At 39.7% G+C, this 24,546-nt stretch overlaps 5 protein-coding genes and 2 pseudogenes across 6 annotated transcripts; 5 read left to right on the top strand and 2 right to left on the bottom strand.

Annotated features, from left to right (window-relative positions):
* Positions 1-1,307: 1,307 nt before the first annotated feature.
* On the bottom strand, positions 1,308-5,350 carry LOC147946783 (uncharacterized). The gene is made up of 3 exons (XM_087507252.1): positions 2,921-5,350; positions 1,907-2,788; positions 1,308-1,790 (listed from the first exon to the last, which is right to left on the bottom strand). Exons 1-3 carry the CDS (start codon positions 5,348-5,350, stop codon positions 1,308-1,310), a joined length of 3,795 nt encoding a protein of 1,264 aa, XP_087363378.1.
* Positions 5,351-7,374: 2,024 nt separating this feature from the next.
* LOC147946784 (jacalin-related lectin 22-like) lies at positions 7,375-8,586 on the top strand. Its single transcript, XM_087507253.1, has 4 exons — positions 7,375-7,497; positions 7,601-8,013; positions 8,202-8,517; positions 8,560-8,586. The coding sequence occupies exons 1-4, from the start codon at positions 7,375-7,377 to the stop codon at positions 8,584-8,586; spliced, it is 879 nt and encodes a 292-aa protein (XP_087363379.1).
* Positions 8,587-12,205: 3,619 nt separating this feature from the next.
* LOC104776735 (zinc finger protein 7) lies at positions 12,206-13,713 on the top strand. Its single transcript, XM_010500846.2, has 2 exons — positions 12,206-12,610; positions 12,872-13,713. The coding sequence occupies exon 2, from the start codon at positions 12,898-12,900 to the stop codon at positions 13,501-13,503; it is 606 nt and encodes a 201-aa protein (XP_010499148.2). The 5' UTR covers positions 12,206-12,610; positions 12,872-12,897; the 3' UTR covers positions 13,504-13,713.
* A 684-nt stretch (positions 13,714-14,397) lies between these two features.
* On the top strand, positions 14,398-15,486 carry LOC104776736 (putative calcium-binding protein CML25 pseudogene; annotated as a pseudogene). The gene has a single exon (XR_015591532.1). The product of XR_015591532.1 is annotated as a putative calcium-binding protein CML25 pseudogene (transcript).
* Positions 15,487-15,567: 81 nt separating this feature from the next.
* Positions 15,568-17,893, top strand: LOC104776737 (uncharacterized). Its single transcript, XM_087502922.1, has 5 exons — positions 15,568-16,244; positions 16,383-16,549; positions 16,633-16,941; positions 17,025-17,288; positions 17,402-17,893. Exons 1-5 carry the CDS (start codon positions 15,920-15,922, stop codon positions 17,774-17,776), a joined length of 1,440 nt encoding a protein of 479 aa, XP_087359048.1. The 5' UTR covers positions 15,568-15,919; the 3' UTR covers positions 17,777-17,893.
* Positions 17,894-17,989: 96 nt separating this feature from the next.
* On the bottom strand, positions 17,990-18,442 carry LOC109132258 (uncharacterized). Its single transcript, XM_087502925.1, has one exon. It carries the CDS (start codon positions 18,307-18,309, stop codon positions 18,100-18,102), a length of 210 nt encoding a protein of 69 aa, XP_087359051.1. The 5' UTR covers positions 18,310-18,442; the 3' UTR covers positions 17,990-18,099.
* Positions 18,443-23,027: 4,585 nt separating this feature from the next.
* LOC104776739 (ethylene-responsive transcription factor ESR2 pseudogene) lies at positions 23,028-24,005 on the top strand (annotated as a pseudogene).
* Positions 24,006-24,546: the final 541 nt, after the last annotated feature.

Below are 24,546 nucleotides of genomic sequence, written 5' to 3' on the forward strand. Positions count from 1 at the left end.
GGGGACTGTCCTGTGCTTCGCCGCGGGGTTGTGCGATAAGACCATAGCACACCGTCCAACTGGTCTGCCCATGATCCCTTCCTTCGACCGAGTCGTTTCTTGAGTCCGTCGACGATCGATTTATTTGTGGCTTTAGCTTGACCATTACCTTGCGGGTACCGAGGAGTCGAAGTGCTGAGACGGATTTGCCACTTCGACAGGAAACGTTTGGTGATCAGCGAGGTGAATTGGGTACCGTTGTCAGTGACAATCTCGTACGGAAGTCCGTGGCGACATATGATGTTCTTCCAGATGAAGTTGGTCACGTCTAGGGATTGGATTCTCGTGAAAGATTCTGCCTCCACCCATTTGGTGAAGTAATCGTTCAGCACCAGGACATACTTCTTGGATTTGGACGCCGGTAGGGGTCCTATGGCGTCCATGGCCCAGCGCATAAAAGGGTACGGAGCTGTCACGGTATGTAGCAGTTCGGGCGGAACGTGCCGCATTGGTCCATGGCGCTGACAAGCTTCGCATTTGGCCGCGAAAGTTTCGCAATCGGCCATCATGGTAGGACAATAGTGACCATCCTTTTTAATATTAAGAGCAAGTGCGCGTCCGCCAGAGTGGTTGCCACCCTCGCCTTCATGCACCTCCATCATGATGTGTTCGGCTTCATCCCGAGTAACGCAGGTAAGGAATACTCCTGACGCACTTCGGCGAAACAGCTCACCGTCCAAAAGGATATACCTGGCACTTCGGGCCTTCAGTCGTCGAGCTGCCCATCGGTCTGTCGGGACGATACCCCGAGCGACGTCCGTCAGATCTTCTATTGGCTCATCGACTTCCATCATGACTGAGTCGTCGTTGATGACGGCAATCTGGCTGTCCGGATTAATGCTGGGAGCATCGATGCACTCGATTGGAATGTTACGTCGTAGCTCGGGGTCGGAGCGGTTTGCCAGGGCTGCGAGGGCGTCGGCTGATGCATTCTCGTTCCGTGGGACCTTCGTCAGAGAGAAAGACGCAAACTCCCCGGATAACGTGCGGACCACTTGTCGATATGCTCCCATTCGTTTGTTTTTGGCGTCGAATTCTCCGCTGAATTGGCTGACTACGAGTTGGGAGTCGCAGTAGACCTGCAGGTGTTTGACTCCAAGTCCCCGGGCTAAACGGAGTCCCGCGAGAACGGCCTCTTATTCGGTTTCGTTGTTCGACGCTTTGAAGTTGAGCTTCAATGCTTGCTCAAGGATCTCACCGGTGGGGGATCGAAGGATGAGTCCCACCCCAGAGCCATGACTTGTTGACGAACCGTCGACGAACATTGTCTATTGTTCCACCGCGGGGGTGGGGTCGTCGAGCTCAGGCGACAGTTCGGTGATGAAGTCAGCCAGAACTTGCGACTTCAGACTTGGTCGAGAACGGTATTCGATATCGTATTCGCTAAGTTCGACCGCCCACTTCGCCATGCGTCCGGATTGGAGAGGGCTATGGAGGACGGTTCGGAGTGGCTGGTCAGTAAGCACGTCGATAGAGTGCGACTGAAAATAGGGGCGCAGTTTCCGTGCTGCGACGATTACCGCAAGGGTCAACTTTTTCAGCGTGGGGTACCGTGATTCCGCATCGTTAAGTGCTTTGCTCGTATAGAAGATGGGCTTTTGATCTCCACGATCGTCTCGGACTAACACCCCGCTGACTGCCGAGCTTGAAACCGAGACGTAGAGGTACAACGCCTCGCCGTCCTCCGGTTTGACCAGCACTGGATGGCAAGTCAGATACTCCTTCAGCTGACGAAAGGCGACCTCGCATTCCTTGTCCCAATGAAAATCTCTATTTTCGCGAAGCAATTGGTAAAAGGGGAGGCACTTGTCCGTTGATCGGGCGATGAAACGATTCAGAGCGGTGATCCGCGGTGGAAAATCTCTACTTCTCGCTTGTTGGTCGGTGAGGGTAGTCCCAGGATGGCTTCGATCTGTTTAGGATTTGCCTCTATGCCCTGTTCAGTGACGACGTAACCCAAAAACTCTCCGGAGGTTACTCCGAACGTGCATTTCGTTGGGTTTAATTTCATCTGGAATTGATCCAAGATGTCAAAACACTCCGTCAGATGTTGGACGTGCTGTTCTACGATCAAAGACTTGACCAGCATATCGTTTATATAGACCTCCATGGTTTTGCCGAGCAGATCTGCGAACATCATGTTTACCAATCGCTGGTAGGTTGCTCCGGCGTTTTTCAATCCGAACGGCATTACCTTGTAGCAGTAGGTGCCCCTATCTGTGATGAACGCCGTTTTCTCGCGGTCGGCCGGACTCATGGCGATCTGGTTATACCCTGAGAATGCATCCATAAATGAAAGCAGTTGGTTGCCAGCCGTAGCTTCAACGAGACGGTCTATGTGCGGCAAAGGGAAGCTGTCCTTAGGACAAGCTTTGTTGAGATCGGTGAAGTCCACGCAGACTCTCCACTTGCCGTTTTTCTTTTTGACCACCACCGGGTTAGCCAACCAATCAGGGTACTGGACTTCCACTATTTGATCTGCCTTGAGTAGTCGTTCGACTTCGTCCTGGACCGTCTTGACTCGATCCGGGCCCAAACGTCTGCGTTTCTGCCTGACTGGCTTGAATGTGGGGTCGATGTTGAGCCTATGGCACATGACTTCGGGGCTTATCCCGACCATATCTTTTGTTGACCAGGCGAATGTGGAAGCTCGAGACTGCAGAAAAGCGATCAGCTTCGTCTTTATGCGTTCGTCGAGTTCGGACCCGATGCCGACGGTTCGCGAGGGGTCGGAGGGGTCTATATTGACCTGTATGATCCGACACTCTGGACACCTGAAGCGATCCCACTCCGGCTTGTGGGGACCGGTAAGACGGTCCCCGCTCTGTAATTGCTATGCGTTTTCCGCCGTCCTCTGCTTTTTTTCGATAACAGAGCATACTCGGGCTACCCTTTGGTCGCCATAAAGTGTGCAAATTCCTGTGCTGGTCGGGAATTTGAGGCAGAGGTGATAGGTCGACGGTACGGTTTGCATCGCATATATCCATGGTACCCCCAAAATGGCGTTGTAGATCGGGGGTGCATCAATGACTGCGAACTTAGTCTTCCGGGTCACTCCACCAGCTCGTACTTGTAGCTTTACGTCGCCCATTGACATCTTAGCAACCCCATCATAGCCCGTCAGCGTTCGAGTTTCGGGTTTCAGTTGGTCTGGTGTGACGCCCATTTTTTCTAACGTTTGCCAGCATAGTACGTTGACGGTGCTCCCGGTGTCGATCAGAACTCGTTCGACGTCGAAGTCGCCCATTGTGACCTCGATAACCAAGGGGTCAGAATGGGGATGTTGGATTCCTTTAGCGTCCACCGAAGTGAATGATATCGGGTCCGAGCAGAGTGAAGGTTCGCTCGGAGCTGTTCGAAGGGTGCACACTTGTCGTGCCCTCTTCTTTAATGCGCGGACGGAGTCTGCGCAGTCCTCCGGTGGGCCAAGTATCATGGTTATTCGTCCTCGGGGAGGGGAATTGGCCCGCTCCGGGTTTTTGCCCCTCTGCCGCTTTGGTGGGCCGGGCAGTTCGTCTGCTTGGGGCGCCTCCTCTTGGACGTTCACGAATACTTGGTTGACCGGCTGTTGGACTGCGTTGGGTGGTGCGTTGTAGCCTCGTTCGCCACCCGCACCGCGGCCTCCGTTAGATCGTCCGCCACGCCATCCCCCACGGCGACCTCTGCCTCCGCGAACGCTTTTTGGCTGAAAGACAGCGTCGACTTCGCCAGAGAGATACTTCCCGTACAAATAATTCTTCAGGTGGACGCACTCATGTGTGGAATGACCGGGGGTTATGTGGAAGTTGCAGTAAAGTTCCTTCGGGTCGGTCGGCTGCTTGTCTTGTTCATCCGCCTCGGAGACTGCATGGATGATGCCCTTTTTTCGATCCTGAGGTTCGTGGTGCTTGCGGGGTTCGTGATGTTCGACCCGGTTTTTAACCTTGGGGGGATGCGTTGATTGTTCGTCGTTGGTTTTCGCGGCTATTTGGGCCTCTTCTTCCTCATCGAGTGTGAACCTGGAAGCTCGGTGCAGTGCGTCATCAAGGTCTTTGGGTTCCCGGATATTGAGGTCCTTTCGCAATGGTGACCCAGGGATCAGACCCTTCCTGAAGGCTGCCATTGCAGCGTCCTCCGGGACGTTGACCTTTGTTAGTTTCTCCTTGAATCTGTTCAAGAAACTGGCGATGGGCTCTCCTCGTTCTTGGGCCATCTCCCAGAGATCCGAACTTGTCACGCCTCGTTCGATGAGGATTCGGTAATTCTTGAGGAAAGCCTTGGACAACTGGTCGAAATTGTCGATTGAGTTCGGCTCGAGCCTTGTGAACCATACCAAGGCAGGGCCGGAGAGGTTATCGATAAATAGCTGACAGCAACCGGCGTCCCTTTGTTCGTCGGTGAATCGTGCCTTGGACATGGTCGCCATGAAGGACGTCATGAACTGGACCGGATCTTTGTCTTCTTGGTAGATTGGAAGTTTCAGCTTGACGTTCGGCACGGTAGCTCGCGTTATCCGTTGTGTGAAGGGCGACTGCCGAGTCACCTCGACAATTCTATCAATCTCCGGAGCCGTGCTGATAGCCCGATGGAGGAGTGTGTTCATGCCGCTAATTTGCGACTTGATTTCTTCGAGTTCGAAGCAAGGTCCGGGGTTTGTGAGGCGGGCGACCGGGGCGGCCGAGCTCTCGTGTATCCGCGAATTCGGATTCGTTAGTCGAATACTCGATGTGGTGTGAGGGGGAAGATTCCTCCTGTCGAATTGTGCGTCCGAAAAGTCGAGACGACGAGTGAGACCGCCCAAGTTAGGCGATTGTCCGGCAGAGACTTGTGATGGGGTTGTCCGGGTCACTACAGCGTCGACCCTGCGATTGGTATCGGAGATCATCTGGTAAATCTCTTTCGTCATGGAGCCGAACAAGATCTTGAAATCCTCCATGGAGATAACCTGCGGGTTGTGGATCGCAGGTGTGGCATGAACAGGGAGATCTCCGTTCTGTGCGTCGAGCTGCTGCTCCGTGACGCCCGCAGCCTCCTCGTTGCGGTGTTGTTCACCGGTAAGCTCTGTGTCGAGGTTGACTAACTCTACTTGAGTTCGCCCCGCTCCCTGGTTGGTCTCCCCTTCGGATCTGATCCCGACTGGGAGTTCGGCGGAATTTTCGGCCGGGTTTGTCGTTGCGTTGACGCGCTGACGGGAGTACACGGCGATGGCCGGCCTAGTTGAAACGCCACCTCGTGTTGCGACGCCATCCTGAGTGGATGCGATGCCTGTGAGATCGAGCATGCTGGAGGTTGTGCGGTTTGCTTCGGGGATTTCGTTGATGATGGAAGACATTATTGTCGGGCTAGAGAGTAAGTTTTCTAGAGATGATTTGCGTCCCCACAGACGGCGCCAATTGTAGGAACTAGGTTTCCACAATGAATTTGTTTAAGGGGGGAAACAAATTCAATAGAGTTATCTCTCTAGAAAATAGATCTAAGCCTTGGAATTAAAAGTAAAGAAGTAGAACTCAAAAGAATTAGGGTTTATTGCTAAGAACAAGAGGAGAACTCAATTATTGTATTCGATTTTGGATACCTTACAATGGAGAAGTATCCCCCTCTTTATACATGCTCTAAGATTACAATATATATTCACTTTCCTTATCGGACGAAGTGAGATATGGAAAGCTGCCTCATTGCTTCATTCGGCCGCCGTGCCGAAGTGGAAGTCGGCTCCTTCTTCTTCAAGGTGACACTTTGGCCGAACTGACTTCTCGTTGACCTAATCAAGCCCTTAACCGGTTTCCCGGTTAACTAATCAATTAGTATTTCTGGTTTAGCTCGGTATGTCGGGGGTGCTGAATCCCGTACCAACAACAATGTACAGACAAAATCTGAAAATTGGTATAAAATTTAACCTTTTACCAAAAAAAAAAAAAAACAAAACAAAACTATAGCTACGTGAACTTTATTTAGTAAATCTGAAAATATAAATACTAAAAACATATCGACACATAAATTCTTACAAAAGACCGCGCGTAGCGCGAAATAGCCTCTAGTATATATTAAATTATTAACAGAGATTATCAGTGATCGACTGTACTCTATTCCTAATCTTTCCGTGAGAAAAAAAAATACCACTCAAATAATCACAAACCAATCATCCTTTCGAGCCCATGAAAAAACACCAAAACAAACAAAGCCCATGCATGGGCGTTGCAAGATTTATATAAGAAGCCCACCAGCACAAGCTGATCAACATCATCTAAAGACGATCATCACGTGGAGGATGACGATGTTTGCGGACCTGCAACAAGATCCTCCTCTCTGTGTCGTTGATTCTCTGTCTTTAATGAACGATGATGATTTACAGATGTGAGATGTTGATTACTTCCCTTGCTCCCCAAGTCCCTAAATAACTATGACAACAACTCAACATCAAGTTATTAATAAGATTCTTTAAAGCAAGTTTTTGTTCAAAACTTCTTCTCTTCGAGAGAAAGGCTCATACAGGCAATAATATATAATTAATATATCTAGAAAAATTTATTGATTCGTTGAAAATGATACCTACGTCCCAGACTAATTAACATGCATGCTGGCTTAATAAATAAATCGTTTCGTTAATTTTCCCAACGTTTTTATGCGTTAATGTTAGTTATAACATTTTAGCATGCGTCCACTAACTACATTACCTTAACAACAAAAATCCCCTATGTACATTAAAAGACAAGTTGTTGAGAGATATATACACTGTGTTTATTCGAGAGAGTTGTAGAAATATGAAATATGTATAGAATGAAGGTAACAGTTGTACAATATTAATTGAACCATTAATTTTCAACTACAATAGCTAGTATCTTATACATAATTAAAAGTATAAGGCTAGATACTGGAACTATAATTAATATTTTATGTAAATACACAAAACAAAAATAAATATTAAGATATACAGTATTTGAATATAAATAAATTGTGTTATATTTAAAAATGAACGCCTCTTATGCTCTATAAGTACAAGTGTACAACTACTGTCTCACAACAGCGCAACACAAAACGTAAGAAAGAGAGAGAGAAGAGAGTGTGTGTGAAAAGAAAGAAAACATGGATGGTTTTAATGCTATTTTGTGTGTTTTACTAATCACCAGCCTTGGTGTTGGCGTTGACGACGGCGTTGGCGCTCCTCCACCGGTAATCAGTCCTTACCAAAAAAAACATGCACATCTCATGTCTTTTAGTTTTACCGTCTGTTATCTTTTAAGTTATTATGAAATGTTTTTTTTTAAAAGTCTATGTTTGTGTATTAGATCCAGGAATATGAGCCCATGATAGACACGGTGGGACCTTTCGGTTTCAAGAGCGGAGACGCATTCGACGATGGTTCATTTGATGGATAAAGTGACAGTGAGGTTCGATAGCAATAGTGGGGGGATTGGTATCAAGGTCCAGTACGTGGCAAAGGAAGAATTCCAGATCCGAGAACACGGAGGCGATCATGAGGTTTTTTTTTCTTTTAATAACTACTACATTCTTGTATGTATTGATTGACATTCATCATGATTAGATGTCTTTTTGTTCTTGGTCTATAACTCTATTTGTTTAGGTCACCGACGAGTTTGTACTTGCATACCCTGAAGAATTCATCACATCGATTAACGGAACAATTAACACGAATCAAACGTTGCGTAGCCTTATGTTCACGACATCATATGGGAGAACATCTTGGGAGTGCGAGTCTGGCAATTTGGCTAGTAGCAGCAACTTCGTGTTAAAGCCCGAAGACGGACACATATCAAAACTTGTTGGGTTCTTTGGAACATGTGATGCCACTTCTATTATGTCTTTAGGAGCTCGTTTTGACTCGCCGTCGACTTCCGCTGCCAAAAAAGTCAACGCAATGTCAGAGATAGTACCACCTCAAGGTTCTTCCGATATCTACTTAGGATACCCATTCGACGATGGTGTTTTCGACGGAGTGAGGAAAGTTATTGTAAAGGGAGACGACAGTGGCGTGAGGTATATCATGATCCAGTATGTGGCAAATGGCAAATTCACAATTTGAGAACACGGAGCTTTTTCTAGTATCGACGAAGAGGTCTTTACATTTATGCATATGTTGAGTTTTATAATTAGATGATTGATTATCCATTTTGTTTGCTTTGGTTTTTTATTACTATCTCCTTATAAGAGCTCTGTTTTTTTAGGGGGAGTTTGAAGTTACAAGAATACATCATAGCGATTAATATGGTCTTCGTGGGCTCATGCATCGGTCAGGGATCATACGAGGCCATCCAGACGCTTGAGTTCGTGACTTCATACGCTAGGTTTGGTCGGTTTGGTCGGTTGAATGATAATTGCACCCAATCCTCCACGTTGGAGCCGAAGGGGGGACGTGGACCAAATCTTGTAGGCTTCCTTGGAAAATCCAATGATCATTCGATCTATACTATTGGAGCTCGTTTCTACTCGGACTCTTCCGCTACCAAAAATCAATCTTTCTATTACTTTGTTGGGTTCATAGTAATTATAGTTATGACCTTTTAATGGGAATACTGTATGTAGGTTTTTATGACCGTAGCTGAAGATTAATCGTTCAAATAATATTGTATAATTAACTCTTAATCAAGTTTGAATCTATTTTCTCATATTTTCCTATATTACCTCCTCTAGCCACTACAACAGATTTGTTGTTTTTAAGTAACGACACTTTAATAAACAACGTAAAGATATTAATTTATTAACTTATTTGCAGAGAAAACTTCTGTAAACATTAAGAAGATTAGGTTAATAAGTCGAAATCTCAAAATTGTTGAGAATCGAAATCTCACAATTGTGTCGAGAATCAAAATTTCAAAACTTACACGAAGCTTCCTGTTTCTCAAAATTGGAATCGCATAACTTAAATTAACTTTACATCGAAGATTTCGTTTCCTGCTGCTCCTCCCATTGTGTTGTGAATCGTTCATCTCTTGAATTGATCTAGTTCTGCGATTTGAGGTTTTTCTTCTCCATCTATATATATTTCTTGCGTTTATGAAGGATTTGTGAGAAATTTGGGGTTAGCAATGGTGAGAAATCTCTTCTCCATCTCCATAATTTTTTTTAAGGTACTCTTCTACTGAATCTAAGTTTGATTCGATCTCTGTTACAAGTTTAGCAAGTGTTCTCATTTGAAATCTGTGGTGAATTGGTAACAAAGAGAATTCATACGAATTTGTGGCAAGAGTTGATGAATTTTGAGAGTTGAGATGTTCATTATGTTGATCCTTGTAGTTGGAGAATTGTCATGGCTATGTCTCTGATCTGTGATTTCTGAAAATGTCTTTGTTTTCTTAATTGAAAAGGTGACTACCTATGATTCGTGATTTTGTTTTCTTAATCTTAGTGATTCGTTGCCAAAATTGTCTGACAGAACTTTCGAGTAAGCTTTACTAAACCTATGGAAGAACTTATCTTTACATAAACTAAAAGCATTGTATTAGTTGTCTTACATACCTCTATATATTAGTTAGAGTTATATTAGTTAGAGTGCTTGAGAATATAACTCTAACTAATATAAACTGTTAACATCCCCTATATATTAGTTAGAGTGTTTGAGACACCAATAAATTTATTGGTTTTGTAGATATCTAAATATAATTATCATCAAATGATTAAAGAATATTTCTTTTCAATTAGTTAAAAATCAAATATTTAACCAAACAGTTCAATTTTGAAATATATTTTAATCATTCTTATAACATATTTAATCGTTAAAATATATAATTATTAGATTTAAAGCATTTTCAAAATCTGAAGTTATTCATCTGTTAAAAAAAATCTGATTACTGTATATCACACATTTAAAAATTCAAAAATTAAATTATCACAATAATCGGTATTGTAGAGGATTGACTTATTAAATACCATTAGTCCATTAGTATAATATTTTATGGGAAACATATTCGAAAATAAATGCAAATTTTTTTAAAAAAAAGTGGAGTTTCCAAAATTTGAAGACTGGTACGTACGAATGATTCAATCCATAGGAAGCTCAAACGTAGTCCGACTCTGTAAAAATACTTTAAACTATCTAAAACTTTTACATTATCGAGTTTAACTACGTAATAATATTGGGGAATGTATAGCAGACTTTGGTGGCGATATAATTTTGATAATCAGAATTTCAGTAAGCTTTAAGATGTTGAAAGAATTTATTTTGGATGCTGATTTCAGTTATGAATTTTGGCAGAATTCGATTTAAACTGCTCTAAATAATTAATCGACCACATCATATTGTACTAAGTATCAAAAATATTATTGAAACTCACTACTACTTATTTTTAGCTCCATTTTTCATAATAGCAGCAGTCAACTATTTTCTTTTCTTAGCTTAGCTTGTATTAGTCATATTAAGTAAACTTGATCTTTTATATATTTTTGAAAACCCTTTAACAAAAAAAAAAAAAATCATTCGATTGTTCAACTTCTTATTACCCCCAGGAAAACAGTTTTAAATCCTAAAAATATCAAGCAGCAACATAGAAACGACGGAACAATCATCTGTGAAACGACGGAACAATTAAGTGGACCCAAAGGCCCACAGACAAGTTGGGATGGAAATGAAACAAAAGTGGGCACATGTCATAATCACTCAATGCATCAACACACATAAAAAAAAAAAAGATAATATATGGAGACACCATTATCTCTTTGTCTTTTGCCACGATCCCAAGATTGATTTTCCCTGAATTGAATTGTTTGCTCCACACACACAATCCCCTCGTTGTATCTAGAGATTAATCCGATGGAAAGAAAAAGTAATGAAAAAGATAATTGGTCACGTACGTTTTGTAGTCCCCTAGCAAGACTAACAATGACCAACGAATCAACGATATATACTTTTTTTTTTTTTTTTTGTAGTTGATAGCAATCAATGGCAACGACTAAATTTGGTTGTTTTTTACAGTCGTTGAATTAACAGTAATTGTCGGTAGCAAAGTTCAGGGAGTATGACAAAATTAACAGACTAGTAAAATATTCAATTGCTAAAAGATTTACGTGTACAAGTATTTGGTAAATCACTAAATTGATTGTTAACAACGTTATCATAGAACAAAAACCTTTAACACCTTCGTTTTTTACCGCACGAGTGATTATTGGTAACAAACAACACAGTATCAGAAAAATGTTTTTTTAACTTTGCAAAAAAAAAGAAGAAAAAAGTTAGATAGATATGAGACAAAGAAAGCAGAGACTTTAAAATCACATGTGATATATCAGAGAGAAAACACAGCAAAAAAATGTCCACATCCTAGAGAAAAGGTGAAGCCGGGGGAATGAATGTTATGGGCTCCATACAACATTATCAAATTCATTGCCTTGAAATCGTTTTATATCTTTACTTAAGTGTCCGAGTTCAATTATTATTTAGTTCATGAAAATCTCCAAATTAAATGATGAACTCTGTTGAGCTAGTGAGATCAATAATTGAAGAATACAATATAAGATTATACTATTTGTTTGTTCTTTATTTCTTCTGTATTATAGATTTTAAACATAACTTTTAGAAAGATCATAACTCTTCAACTACTTAAGTTACCAAGACTTATTATACTTTTTATTTATTTTTTACTGAGTTGTAAGATATATATGTTGATATCTAAATGTAACACAGCATGTTATTTTTCCGATCAAAACTCATCCCAGCCAACGAGATTTTTGCTGGAAACCTCCACTTTATTTTGTTGCAAGTTTTTGAACACAAGTTGGTTCATAGGAATCATTCGACTCGGGTTCTGTTTAAAATATTACTTTTGGAGAAATCATGCATGGATGCTAATTAAAGACTCGCATTATTGATGGTTCAACTATATATGGTCCAAAGTGACCCGTCGATCCATTCTTTGTAACAATTATGAACTGTAACTTTTAAAAGTTTTGAAAACTTGAAAGGTTTTCGTGAACTTAAAAAAGTGATTACGACAAAGTTGGCCTATAAAGCTACCTTTAAAAAATGAAAAACAAAAAAGTTTGCCTATAGCACATCAGAATGAACGCATAATAAAACACTACTTTCTAAGACGTGCATACCAACGCCTATACGGCTACACCTTTACGAACACTGTTGTAAAATAATACTAATACAAAATATTCTTTAGTTAAATTGATTAAAGAGATATATACTTGATTAACTTAGGATAAAATAAAGTACTACACCTGGCTAAGTGTGCCCCTAAAGAAAGAAAAATCGTTGAAGTATTGGAAAAAAACAGAGGTCTAACTGGCAGACACTTTTATTCCCCCATGTGTTTCCACTAGACACCATCTCCCATCTCTCCAACATTTGCGTTTCCACATTTGTTTAAAAATGTAACTCTCTCTCGCTCTCTCTCTCTCTTTCTCATTCCTTCAGTACCTCTTATTCTTCTTTATGCTCTTCTTCACCAATCCTATCTCTTCTCTGTCTTTATATATTTCCTTACATCTGAATTGACCCATTTTTGGTATACACAAGAAGTACCGCTTTTCTTATTACTAGATTCTTCTTCTTCCTGCCTCATAGCTTTCAAGTCAACTACTTCAGTTTCTGTCGGCTGTCTCTCCCTCAGATCTCAACTAATCTCCTACTTTCGTAAGCACAGTACTCTCTAAACTTCTCTCTCTCTCTCTCTCTGATCTTTGATTCTAGTTTATCATCCTTAATTGCTGCCTTGGTCGTCTTTATGCTTCGAACTTAACTGATTCTTGTCCGAATTCAAGAACTAAGTTTTGGAGGTTTTGAACTAAGTGGTTACTCTGTTTAAGAGTTTACCTACCGTTTCTTCTTTGTACAATTTTTAGATTCATAGATTGTTGTCTTTTGATATCGGCTTTGACTTTAATATGATTTCAGGTTAAAAGACCAGAAGTTTCGATTAAATGATTGAATCTGATGATGCCTCGCGAGAACCAGCCAGAGAAGGAGAAACATCATCCAATCAAGAATCGAACCCTGTCTCACTAGATCTCAAGCTCAACCATAGTTTCACCGATGACACAAGGAGCACAAAGTGTGAGGCAAACCCGAGAGTCTTCTCTTGCAACTACTGCAGGCGCAAGTTCTATAGCTCTCAAGCTCTTGGAGGTCACCAGAACGCTCACAAGCGTGAACGAACAATGGCCAAACGAGCAATGCACATGGGAAGAATGTTTGGCCACCATCACAGGCCTTACACGTACACTTCTTCTTCCCTCGGGATGCAAGCTCACTCCGCTCTACTTCACCACACTTTATCCCAGCCTCAGCCTCTTGTTTCTAGGTTTCATCAACAAGGGTATTTTGGAAACAACGTGCCATTGTTCTTTGACTATGATGACGGCGGTGGCGACTTCTTCTGGCCAGGGAGCTTCCGTCAGGTCGTTGAGGAAGCTGAGGCTCCGGTGGTGGTGGCTGTCAAAGAGTCAGGCTTTGATCTGAACTCGGTTGCGGCAAATGGATGTGTAGATAATAATAGCTCAAATCCAGATCTTACCTTAAGACTTTGAGAATCAAGACGATTATGATCTCTCTTGTTTTCTTTTTCTATTGTTAGACATATAGTAGCAGAAGATAAGTTGGAGACAGTTGATAGAAGATTGATGAAAAAACTCTGTTGTTATATTAAATGAGGTTGTTCATTACATTATTGTTGATGATTCAGTTTATGAACAATAGTATATCATATGTTACATATGCAATATCATGGTTGTTCATTACATAATTGTTGATGATTCAGTTTATGAACAACATTATCATATGTTACATATACAATATCATGGAGTGAGATCGTCAAGTGTATAGGTAAAGGTAACTAGAGCCAAACATGTCAAACCTTTGGTTTAGAATTTTTAATTATAACTACAAGTTTTAAAGTATGGTAAACACAAAACAATTATAGGATGATGTGATAAAATCAAAGTACGGAGTATCCTCTAGATATCTTATTTTTTTTAGTAGTAGCAATCCGTAAAATTTACAAGATTTCTAAAGATAGTGTCCAAAAGAAGGTTTCATCCATAAGATTGTGCCGAGATTTATGGAGACATTAGGGACGAAGTTGATTGATGATATTACAAATCACTATTTTGTGTTAATAAATGCAAGTAATCAATTTTGTGTTAATAAATGCAAGTAATCAACATCTAGTGTATATTATATTTGTCCTTACATACCCAATTGCCTATTAAAATACAAAAGATAAAAATTTTGACTTCGGAATGATAATTCTAAAGTTGTGATTATGATGTTTTAACAATTCAAATGACAGAAATTAAATGATTATACAAAATCGTTGATCCATTAATTATCCACTTGTTACTTTGTTAGTAATTATATAGGTAGAGAGAGATTCATATTGGGAGAGCATTACTAACGCATGACCAATATATAAAAGTCTTAATTTAATTGCTATGTATATTTAATATATGGATTTACATTAGTCATATATAAAACGACCGAGAATTTTTAGGAACAATTCCAGATTTAGTTGATCGAAAACCCAAAATTAGCTAGCGATTAAGAGAATCATCCGCATTCCTATTGAGAATCATACAAATACGGATATCTCTCTACATTCGATTCTCTTTTTTCTCATTTTTGTGATTTTGGAAACAAAGTAAACACAATGTTCAACAAAGGATCCAACGGTGGTGGTTCATCAACTTCCAATGGCCGCATCGGAGCGGATTCACCTTACCTCCAAAAAGCACGTTCGGGCAAAACAGAGATCAGAGAACTCGAAGCTGTCTTCAAAAAGTTCGACGTGAACGGAGACGGGAAGATCTCGTCAAAGGAGCTAGGTGCAATAATGAAGAGCCTAGGCCACGAGGTACCAGAAGAAGAGTTAGAGAAAGCCATAAACGAGATAGATCGTAAAGGTGACGGTTACATAAACTTCGAAGAGTTCGTTGAGCTGAACACCAAAGGTATGGATCAGAACGATGTGTTGGAGAATCTGAAAGATGCCTTCTCGGTCTACGATATCGATGGGAACGGTTCGATCTCGGCTGAGGAGTTGCATGAGGTTTTGAGGAGTCTTGGTGATGAATGTTCTATCGCTGAGTGTAGGAAGATGATTGGTGGTGTTGATAAGGATGGTGATGGTACGATTGATTTTGAGGAGTTTAAGATTATGATGACTTTGGGATCTAGACGTGATAACGTCATGGGTGGTGGTGCTCAGAGGTAGAGTTTTTATGTCCCTCTCTGACGCACCGAAACTGGTTTCTTTGTGTTCCAATCTTCTTCGTTTTGTACTCATTGTTTATCTCCACTCCACACCATTGTTTCAATAATTTTTTTGTTTGTTTTGTTCTTTTGTTCTTTGGGATTTGTGATTTCCCCTTTAAGCTAACGTGATTTTTTATTTATACAACTTTTTTTTGTTTTGTATTCAGTTCTAATTTGGAATTGGATATTTTGAATGCATATACTGTTTAAATTTATGTATGTGAATAAAATAATAACCATAAGGCTCAATTCTTTCTCTATATTAGAGGCTAATTTGATTCTTTCACCTTCCTTTACGCCTAAAATTTATTAATTTTGACTTTCGAACTTGCATAGAGACTGTTTCATATTCTTCTTTCAGTTTTTTTCACATATGTTTTGAATGGTTAGAGAGAAATAACCCACTTTATTTTTGGTTCAGATATAAAATTTGCTTTGTAGCGGTGCATAGACCAAGACAAAAAAAAAACATAAATCTTATAATTTTTATTTTTGTTAACTTTTATCTACTTAGTAAAAGTCATATTGGTGATGAAATAACAAAGTAAAAAAGCCCATTAGCCGGAATCGGAAGGTACCCCGCAAATCTAACCCGACCCGAATAAAAACTAAACCCGATTCGGATCTTCATCCTCAGAGTCAGAGCTCTCGAGCAACAACACTGAACCGGGTCAGCTCTGTTCGAAGTGACTCATGGCCGCCAATTCGAAAATGGCGATGGCTTCTCTGGCAGCTCAAATTCGCCCCTTCACATGTTTAGCCGCGTCTCAGCCGTCACGGTTGGCTCCTCATCCACCAGACCTCGTCCGTTGGATCAAAAGAGAAGGCGGCTTCGTTCACCACGCCGTTAAGCTCTCTCAGGAGACTCAATTTGGTATCGGCCTCATTTCCACCGAGCAAATCCCTCAAGGCACCGACCTAATCTCTCTTCCTCCTCACATTCCCTTACGCTTCGAATCAGACGATGCGTCATCGTCTTCGTCCTCTCTCCTCACCGCTTTGGCCCGTCGAGTTCCCGGTTAGTGCTTCTCCGTTCCAATATCATGCTACTTCGTTTTGAATCTTAAAGCCTAGCTTATAGGATACTTTGTGATCAGGTTTCCCAAAAATTTGGTTGATTTTGTAAGATTTACTGATTTAGAGAAATGTTTGGCAGAAGAACTGTGGGCAATGAAATTGGGATTGAGATTGTTGCAAGAAAGAGCCAATGCTGATTCATTCTGGTGGCCATACATTAGTAATCTCCCGGAAACTTATACAGTTCCTATATTCTTTCCCGGTGAAGATATCAAGAACTTGCAATATGCTCCTCTTCTTTACCAGGTTAGAAGATAAACTGCTGGAGTTATCGAGATGAGTCTCATTTTATCAGATGATGCATATTTGTTGTTTTCTTTTGTGACCAGGTCAATAAAAGATGTAGGTTTCTTCTTGAGTTTGAGCAAGAGATTAGACGTACTCTTGAAGATGGTAAGGCTAGTAGTGATCATCCTTTCAGTGGACAAGATGTTAATGCATCCGCCCTTGGATGGACCATGTCAGCTGTTTCAACTAGAGCGTTTCGGTTACATGGTAATAAAAAGCTTCAAGGTGGAGGATCTTCTGATCATGTCCCCATGATGCTTCCTTTGATAGATATGTGCAACCACAGCTTTAAACCAAATGTTCGGATCATTCAAGAACAGAACGGAGCTGACTCAAATACCTTGGTTAAGGTTTGCGTTTTAGATCTCTGTTTTATATAGTGGCTTTTGTTTGACTGAATGTAATTGATGTTTCTTCTTTTGTTGTGCATCAGGTTGTTGCAGAGACTGAAGTCAAAGAAAACGATCCTTTGCTACTCAATTATGGTTGCCTTAGTAACGAGTTTTTCCTTTTAGACTACGGATTTGTCATTGAATCAAATCCGTACGAGACCATTGAGCTTAAATACGATGAACAGCTCATGGACGCTGCCAGCATGGCGGCTGGTGTTTCTTCCCCAAAGTTCTCTTCACCAGCTCCATGGCAACGTCAGCTGCTTTCCCAGTTAAATTTGGCCGGAGAAATACCAAATCTGAAGGTCTTCAAACCGGCATTCTGCCTAACTTCATGTATTAAGTAGTCTTACTTTCTAGAAGAAGAATCAAATGATGAAACTGAACCATCTCTCTAATCTTTTTCTTCTTATACTAGGTAACCATAGGAGGCCCGGAGCCAGTAGAGGGACGACTATTGGCAGCCATAAGGATACTGCTTTGTGGTGATTTGGTTGAAGTTGAGAAGCATGACTTAGACACGCTCAAATCTTTGTCCTCCACAGCTCCTCTTGGAATTGCAAACGAGATGGCCGTTTTGCGCACTGTAATTGCCCTCTGTGTGATTGCATTGAGCCACTTTCCGACAAAGATAATGGAAGATGAGGCTATAATCAAACAAGGTGTTTCAGCCACAGCAGAATTGAGTGTCAAGTACCGAATCCAGAAGAAGTCAGTGATCATAGACGTCATGAGAGACCTCACGAGAAGGGTTAAGCTGCTATCGTCTAAGGAGACACCAAGTGCTGCATAAGAACCGTACTGTAAGTTCTCTAGGCTTGGCTTGTTTCAAACGTCAGTTTCCAAGATGAATCTGTTTAACGTTATTCATTTTGAAAAACATATATAGCAATCAAGATTTCTCTAAGAACTAGCTGGTTTACCCCCTCAAAGATTAGATTACATGAATCTATGAACTAGAGAAGGGAGATTAGATTAGAGGCAAAAGATATGTCGTGTCAGGATATTTAACAGGAAACTCATCATATTCACCAGAGATATTTACATTGAAAGATAAAAGAGAAATCCTAATACACAGAGGATCACCTATCTCTATCTCTCCCTCTCTCTTTGTTATCAATTCCCAACGGAGATGGGTCTTTCTCTCTCTCCTAAGCCCAAGGGAGAACGAGAACGCCGTGGACTCACGCTCTCGCGAAGAACCCTTGGCATCTCAGGCTGCCTTAGAGACGGGTGTTGTATCTTTTCAAACTCTCTCTTGATCTTCACGACTTGGCTATGGATAGGAGGAACACTCTCATTCCTATCATTTGCCTTATTGTCCATGGCAAAGCGGTAGTGAAGCCAGAAAGAGTTATTCTTATGATGTTTTTATGATGTTTGCGTTTTCTATTCACGCGGGAGGCGTGTTTATAATTATAACCTGGAACCAAAGTTTGTGTGATAAAAGTGACACGAGTTGTTGATGAAGTAGAAGGGAAGTTAGGTTGGTGGGCAACGCCAAATTAGTCTCTTACACATCTCCCTCTCTCTTTGTGTGTCAATAATATATATGATATGATAATTAAGAATTTTGTAATGGTGAGGTATCTAAAAGCAAAGAAGAGTCGTATCATTCTCCTTGTAAACAGCATGAAAAAGAGGGTCGGTGTTAGGTGAGTTTGTGGTTACGTGTCGGCAACAAAGCTAAGACACTTGTGATGATTACTGGTACGCAATTCTTTCTTTAACCGAAGACCATGACTCTTGAAGATTTCATTTGACCTCTTTTCTGATGTTTAGAAGCTAAACAAATTGAATTGGGAAAGAGACTAGAAACTACTTTTTCCGTATGAGTTGCTTTGGTTTGACGGGAGAAGACTATTGTGGGGCTTATTTACTCGTTGGTCAACTTAGATGATTCTCTCTAATTGGGATTTATTCTTAGCTCAATTGCTCAAATTAAACCAAAACCGGTTCTTAAATAAGAACAATACTTACTTTTGTTGTAAATAATCCAATTTAGATTTAAGTTGGAATATATACCATCGAAATCAATTTCAAATTGATATCTACAAAACCAAAACAATGACCGTAGGAGATCAAAACCGCATCCAAGGTTTGAGGTGGGGACTTGGGAGTGTCAAATTTGGACCGAGCTTCAAATCAAAGTAAGAGAAGAGAAAACTCTGATTACTTCAGAACTCAGGTCAAATCCCACGCTCAATGGGACCCACACAGTACATCAAACTCAGATGTGATAGACACAAAGTCCACGTGGATCTTTTGCTTTGTTTTGTTTTGTTCTTTCCCATGTAGAAAAGTTGCAGCCGTTCGATTTACGGTCAAACATACGATTCTAGATTCGGCGGCGGATCTTATCAGTTTCCATCTTTTGCTTGGATGATTTACTTAGACCGGAAAATAAAACATTTGATGTTCGTGTTTCCATGGTTACTCTAATGACCAAAAGAAAGATCTTCAAAATTGAACTCTTATATCAAAGTTGAATGCATTACCTAACAAGTTCTAGTTCAATGATTTTTAAAATAATAATTATATTTGAAAGAAAAGTAAAAAAGCAATGTTTTTCAATTTTCTTGCTCTAGAGTTATAAAAATTATTTGTTCTTGCTGCAGGGGATTTTACTCTGCCAAAAATAATGTTAGTCGTATTAGATTTCCAAATGACGACAAAAAATAAATTCCAAATGTGTGTATCTAGCTATAAAGCTATTGATAAGGTAGCTTTATAAACATAGGGGACAAGTTGTTCAGAAGAGGTCTGAAGTAACTCTCAGTTCAACAGTTAATTTAATTTTTTTAATGGCTTCCATAGTTTATCTGTAGTACAACCGGCAACGGTCTCTGAAATAAATCAAATGATGGTAATTAATCAATGTTGGAGAAAAAAAGAAAATTATGATATGAGCCTCTCTTTTCGAAACCTTTTTGGCCCTTTGAACTATTAAGTTAAAACTTAAAAGAGATGAAAGATCACGTGAAAGCAACTATGAATGGGTACACATACGTGTAAATTGGTAAAAATTGGTATAGGTTTAGGTCATAATTTAGATATGGTGTACGATTAAGAGGGGACCAAAATCTTACAATCTCTGTGCTTTTAATATCCATATCTTTCTAGCAAACTAATTGTTTCGAGGGTAATCGTATAATTGTATCGTATTAAATCATAACAACTAACTATATGATTAATCAAGACGACTAGACGAAAAAGTTCATTTGATCAGCTTTAAGTTGATGTAATTCACTAACAAATAAACCTATACGGTCCGGGATCTTTATTCAAGTCATTAATTCAACATTAAAAAATTGTTTACGTTCAATACAACGTTTTACGTTATAACGTTTATATTAATTAAATTTTCTTTAGCCAAAACGTAAGAATTAACCAGAGCAATTTGGAGAAATAGAGCAAATGAGTCTTATATATATCATGACCACGAAACACACGAAAAGAGATTAGGCTTAGCCATCTTGCTTCTTCTTCGAACCTCGTTTCTGGAGTGAGTATAGTCGGTTGCACACTATTCGATAACTTTGATAGAGGTTGACTGGGAGTTTGCAATTTCGCCAAACCTTCTCTGGTTTCTCTCACACGCTATGGCATGGACCGTGGCCTGAAGAACATATATCCCACCTTAATTTGAGATATTCGCTATACATATTTGGCATATACATATCTAAACATGTACTTTTATTTGAGATGTTAGCTAATATACTATCCCATATACATGACCTTAATTTGCGTAGCTACAAACATTTTCCATATAGTGTATTTGTCTACAGTAGTTTCGGGTCTAATTATTGGCGATCGATATCACATTGTATATAACATGATCGGGTTCGTGTGAGAAAAAAGTCAAACATAAAATATATTGTTTTATATAGTCAGAGAGTGAGAGAAAGAGAGAGAGGGAGGCATTGTGCAGAGAAAAAACCCACGCGGTTAGAAGAGAGGCGACAATTCTGGTATCAACTTTAATGTCGTACCATTGCATGTAACCTATTTTCCTAGCTTTGCCCCTTCATTTTTGCCTTCCATTTTCTTCTTTTGTTCCTAGCCATTTCGACTGATCAAACCTTAGTTATAAATTTCATTTCATCTGAATGTAAACAAACTATATATTGTCGAGAACTGTGGACAGTTATGCATGTTTCTTTCAAACTCACATTTACATTTCTTCTGTGACCAAAAATATAAAAAAAATTATCATCTAAAATGAATTACACCAAAAAAATCTAAAGCTATAGTATGATAATAATAATACTTAATAAAAGTTTATTTGAATTTGAAAAAGACAGAAAACATTCATATCAAAATAGAAATATAGGATTACTTTATAATAGCTTGAACGTTTTCTCCTCTGACAAATTGACCGTCCATGTATGGTCGTATAACCGCTTAGAAATTAGAAAATTAAGTCTCATTTCGACGAACCAAAAACCTACCTTATTGAATCTCATCCTGTATACGACCACCGTCTAACCTATTTTTGTTCTTCTTATGAGATTGACTTTTGAGTTTATGAAGTTTTGGCTTCTTAGTTTTACAAAAAAAATTTGGCTTCTTGCCACCAAACTATAAGGCTGAAAGTAATCGTTTTAATTGCCACAAATTTCTCACTTTTTCTACAAGTGATTTCGATGCCTGTGAACTGACATAATTTTGCCAATGTATTATTTAGATAACATAGTTTATCTGTTAACCCGTTATGAGAGTTATTTTTTCTTTCCAATCTTTATAATTTTTCACCAAACAGCCTAAATGAAATAAAATCATAACACGCAACTATAAAATTATTGAAATCGTTATAACACAAAGAAAAATATTAAGACATTTTCTACGACTGATCCAAGGCGATATATGGCGAGAATTACGTGATAATATTGTGTGCAAACCCTTATGGTTAGTTTAGGGTTCGAATAGTAGAGGAGGCGTGATACATACCATTACTTTAATCGGTTAGACTTATGATGATTTAGATGTAAATGGGAAATTAAATTAATTGACAAAAGAAACGATATGAAATTAGTGGCGCAGATTAATTTCCGTAAACACAAAGGGTCATTAGTCACAATCGAGCTACAGTACGAAAACCCTAAAGAGGCTACACCATGAAGAAAGAGCCCTAGTTGAGACAAATCCACGTGACTTTGGTTTACAGATTAAAACAAATATACAAAATACAAAACCCTAAATAAGCAAATCGACCATAATCTCGTAAAAAGAACAGACAAAACACAACCTCATGTAGAAGGAACAATTTCTGAGCGCCGCCAGTGTTATTAATTCAGAATCATAATAATTTCACGATTTTCAATCCTTTCATATCAATAAACTACTGTGTACATCATTTTAAACTATTTATTTATTATAATGACTAGAATTAGTAATTGTTATTCCCAAAAGTACTGTTAAAAAGGTCCTGCTGCATAAAACAGGGAAATTGTTTGAAAAATACATAATGGAATCAATTTTGTATTTTGAAATTACTAAGAGAGGATCGGAGAATGTTTTCTAAAGTGCTGATTTAGTGTGCCAAGCTTTTTTAGTTTCAAGCATTAGCATTTATTCCTCAAAAAAAAAAATTGTGAAAAATCCATATCTTTCATTAGAAACAAAAGAATAATTCGAAAGGATATAATTAAATTCACATTATCGAGAGGCCTTTAAACTCTGACAGTAAGAAAGAAAGGTTCAAGGGCGTTAGAATAAAAATAGTAAATAATAATTATGATATTGTTACTCATCAAAAAGACATGTAAACTTATTACTCTGCTTTTATGTAAGTCCGTAGAAAAGTAAAAAAAGACATATAAGTTCGAACGTGGAACATGAACTTCGTTAAACGTACTTTTGCTTTCTGCATCTCTCATACTCATAGAGTCACAAGTCAATAAAGACGCAAGTCTCATTTTTATATTTTATTTATTTTTGGTCAGGTAACTCTCTCATTTAAAAAAATAATTAATGTGATTTTTTGGTTCTATAAATACAGAATCAGCTATCATCACATTCAGGTGCCCCAAAACCCTAAAAGAACTACTGAATTATAATAATAAAAAAAATTTATAGCTAAAAGAAAAAATTCAGTCAGGTCAACCATGGAAGAAGCACTCATGAGACTCGAAGGTGCCGAGCAGAGAGAAGCCAACAACAATTCTCTAAAGAGAAAGACATCAAGACCTTCGTCCACCGCTCCTAGCTCTCCCGGAGCAGCTACCACCTCCAAAGCTGCCGCCGGAACCAACGCCTCCGGTGGCTCCACCATAAGGTACCGAGGCGTGAGGCGTAGGCCATGGGGTCGTTATGCTGCTGAAATACGCGACCCACTGTCCAAGGAGAGACGATGGCTCGGAACATTCGACACGGCGGAGGAAGCAGCTTGTGCATACGACTGCGCCGCTGGAGCCATGCGTGGTCTTAAAGCTCGAACCAACTTCGTCTACCCAATGCCTTCTCTTGACTCTTACCACCACCTTATTTTCTCTCCTCCTCCGATGAATATGTTCCTTCTACGCGACGTTTTAAACGCTCAGTCTCTTTCTCCGTTGAACGCCTTCTCTTACCCGCCTTGTAATCTCTCTAACGTAAACGACGCCGTTCACGAGTCCTTCACTAACGTCAACGATGTCTCCGAAGATCTCTCACCTAAAGCCAAGAGGTCAAGTACCATTAACAACGAGAGCCTGATCTCTATCTTCGAACCAGAACCAGCTGGTTCTGGTCTACTTCAAGAAGTTGTTCAAAGCTTCTTACCAAAACCTATCTCTCAACATGTTTCTACATTTCCAAAGAACAACCAACAGTCGGTTGGTGTTTTTCCGACACTGCCAGAGACCGGTTTTCAGACAGATCTTGGTTTACCCAACGTCAACGTCGAAGGAAACGGATTTGGTGAGGTGAAATATCACGGAGAGTTGGGTTGGGCTGATCATGAGAGTGGGTTTGATTCAGCTACGATGCAGTACAACGGAAATGTTGGGATGCTTTATCAGTATTGCGTTCATGATTATTAGAACATTTTTGTTGTGTTCTTTACATGCTTATTACTTCACTGTTTTTTAGGTTATGACTCAAATCCTTTTTTGTCTTTGTTTCTTCATCTAGTTGTATGATCAGTTTATCCCTCAAGATAGAATGCTTTAGCAAAGGACAATTTTATCTGAGTATGAGCAAAGTTAATTAATGATGTATTAATACATGTCGATTATGAGCTAAGATAATTAATTTTTTTTGGATATTAATAGTCGAGGGAATGAAGACAACACCAAAAAGACAAAAAACATCTTCAACAAAAAATAGTTCTTTTCTAATAAGTTGACTTCAGAATCCAAAAAGACAGCCTTTGTCCTCTTAAGTTTTCCTCCTTTTCCTTTTCCCGGCCCTTTCAATCACCGGAAGCACATAATGATATTTTAATTTCCCAAAATCCTTACACCCTTGTTTGTCGGTAAATTATCACAAGTTCTACCTAGAGGTTCGATCAAAAGTTGAAGTGTTTATAGTACCATCAAAACTCAATAAACATATATTTGTATACTTGAATTTGCATAATTG

This window comes from Camelina sativa, chromosome 3, assembly GCF_030686135.1.
Source record: "Camelina sativa cultivar CO46 ecotype springtype chromosome 3, ASM3068613v1".
Taxonomy (NCBI): domain Eukaryota; kingdom Viridiplantae; phylum Streptophyta; class Magnoliopsida; order Brassicales; family Brassicaceae; genus Camelina; species Camelina sativa.

Coding starts and splice junctions, on each gene's coding strand:
- LOC147946783 (XM_087507252.1), bottom strand. CDS start 5,350: ATGTCTTCCATCATCAACGAAATCCCCGAAGCAAACCGCACAACCTCC. Junction 2,789..2,920: donor GCGACCAAAGGGTAGCCCGA/GTATGCTCTGTT, acceptor CGGATCATACAG/GTCAATATAGACCCCTCCGA. Junction 1,791..1,906: donor CACCGACCAACAAGCGAGAA/GTAGAGATTTTC, acceptor CATTGGGACAAG/GAATGCGAGGTCGCCTTTCG.
- LOC147946784 (XM_087507253.1), top strand. CDS start 7,375: ATGGTTCATTTGATGGATAAAGTGACAGTGAGGTTCGATAGCAATAGT. Junction 7,498..7,600: donor AACACGGAGGCGATCATGAG/GTTTTTTTTTCT, acceptor CTATTTGTTTAG/GTCACCGACGAGTTTGTACT. Junction 8,014..8,201: donor GGAGACGACAGTGGCGTGAG/GTATATCATGAT, acceptor CTGTTTTTTTAG/GGGGAGTTTGAAGTTACAAG.
- LOC104776735 (XM_010500846.2), top strand. CDS start 12,898: ATGATTGAATCTGATGATGCCTCGCGAGAACCAGCCAGAGAAGGAGAA.
- LOC104776737 (XM_087502922.1), top strand. CDS start 15,920: ATGGCCGCCAATTCGAAAATGGCGATGGCTTCTCTGGCAGCTCAAATT. Junction 16,245..16,382: donor TTTGGCCCGTCGAGTTCCCG/GTTAGTGCTTCT, acceptor AATGTTTGGCAG/AAGAACTGTGGGCAATGAAA. Junction 16,550..16,632: donor ATGCTCCTCTTCTTTACCAG/GTTAGAAGATAA, acceptor TTTTGTGACCAG/GTCAATAAAAGATGTAGGTT.
- LOC109132258 (XM_087502925.1), bottom strand. CDS start 18,309: ATGGACAATAAGGCAAATGATAGGAATGAGAGTGTTCCTCCTATCCAT.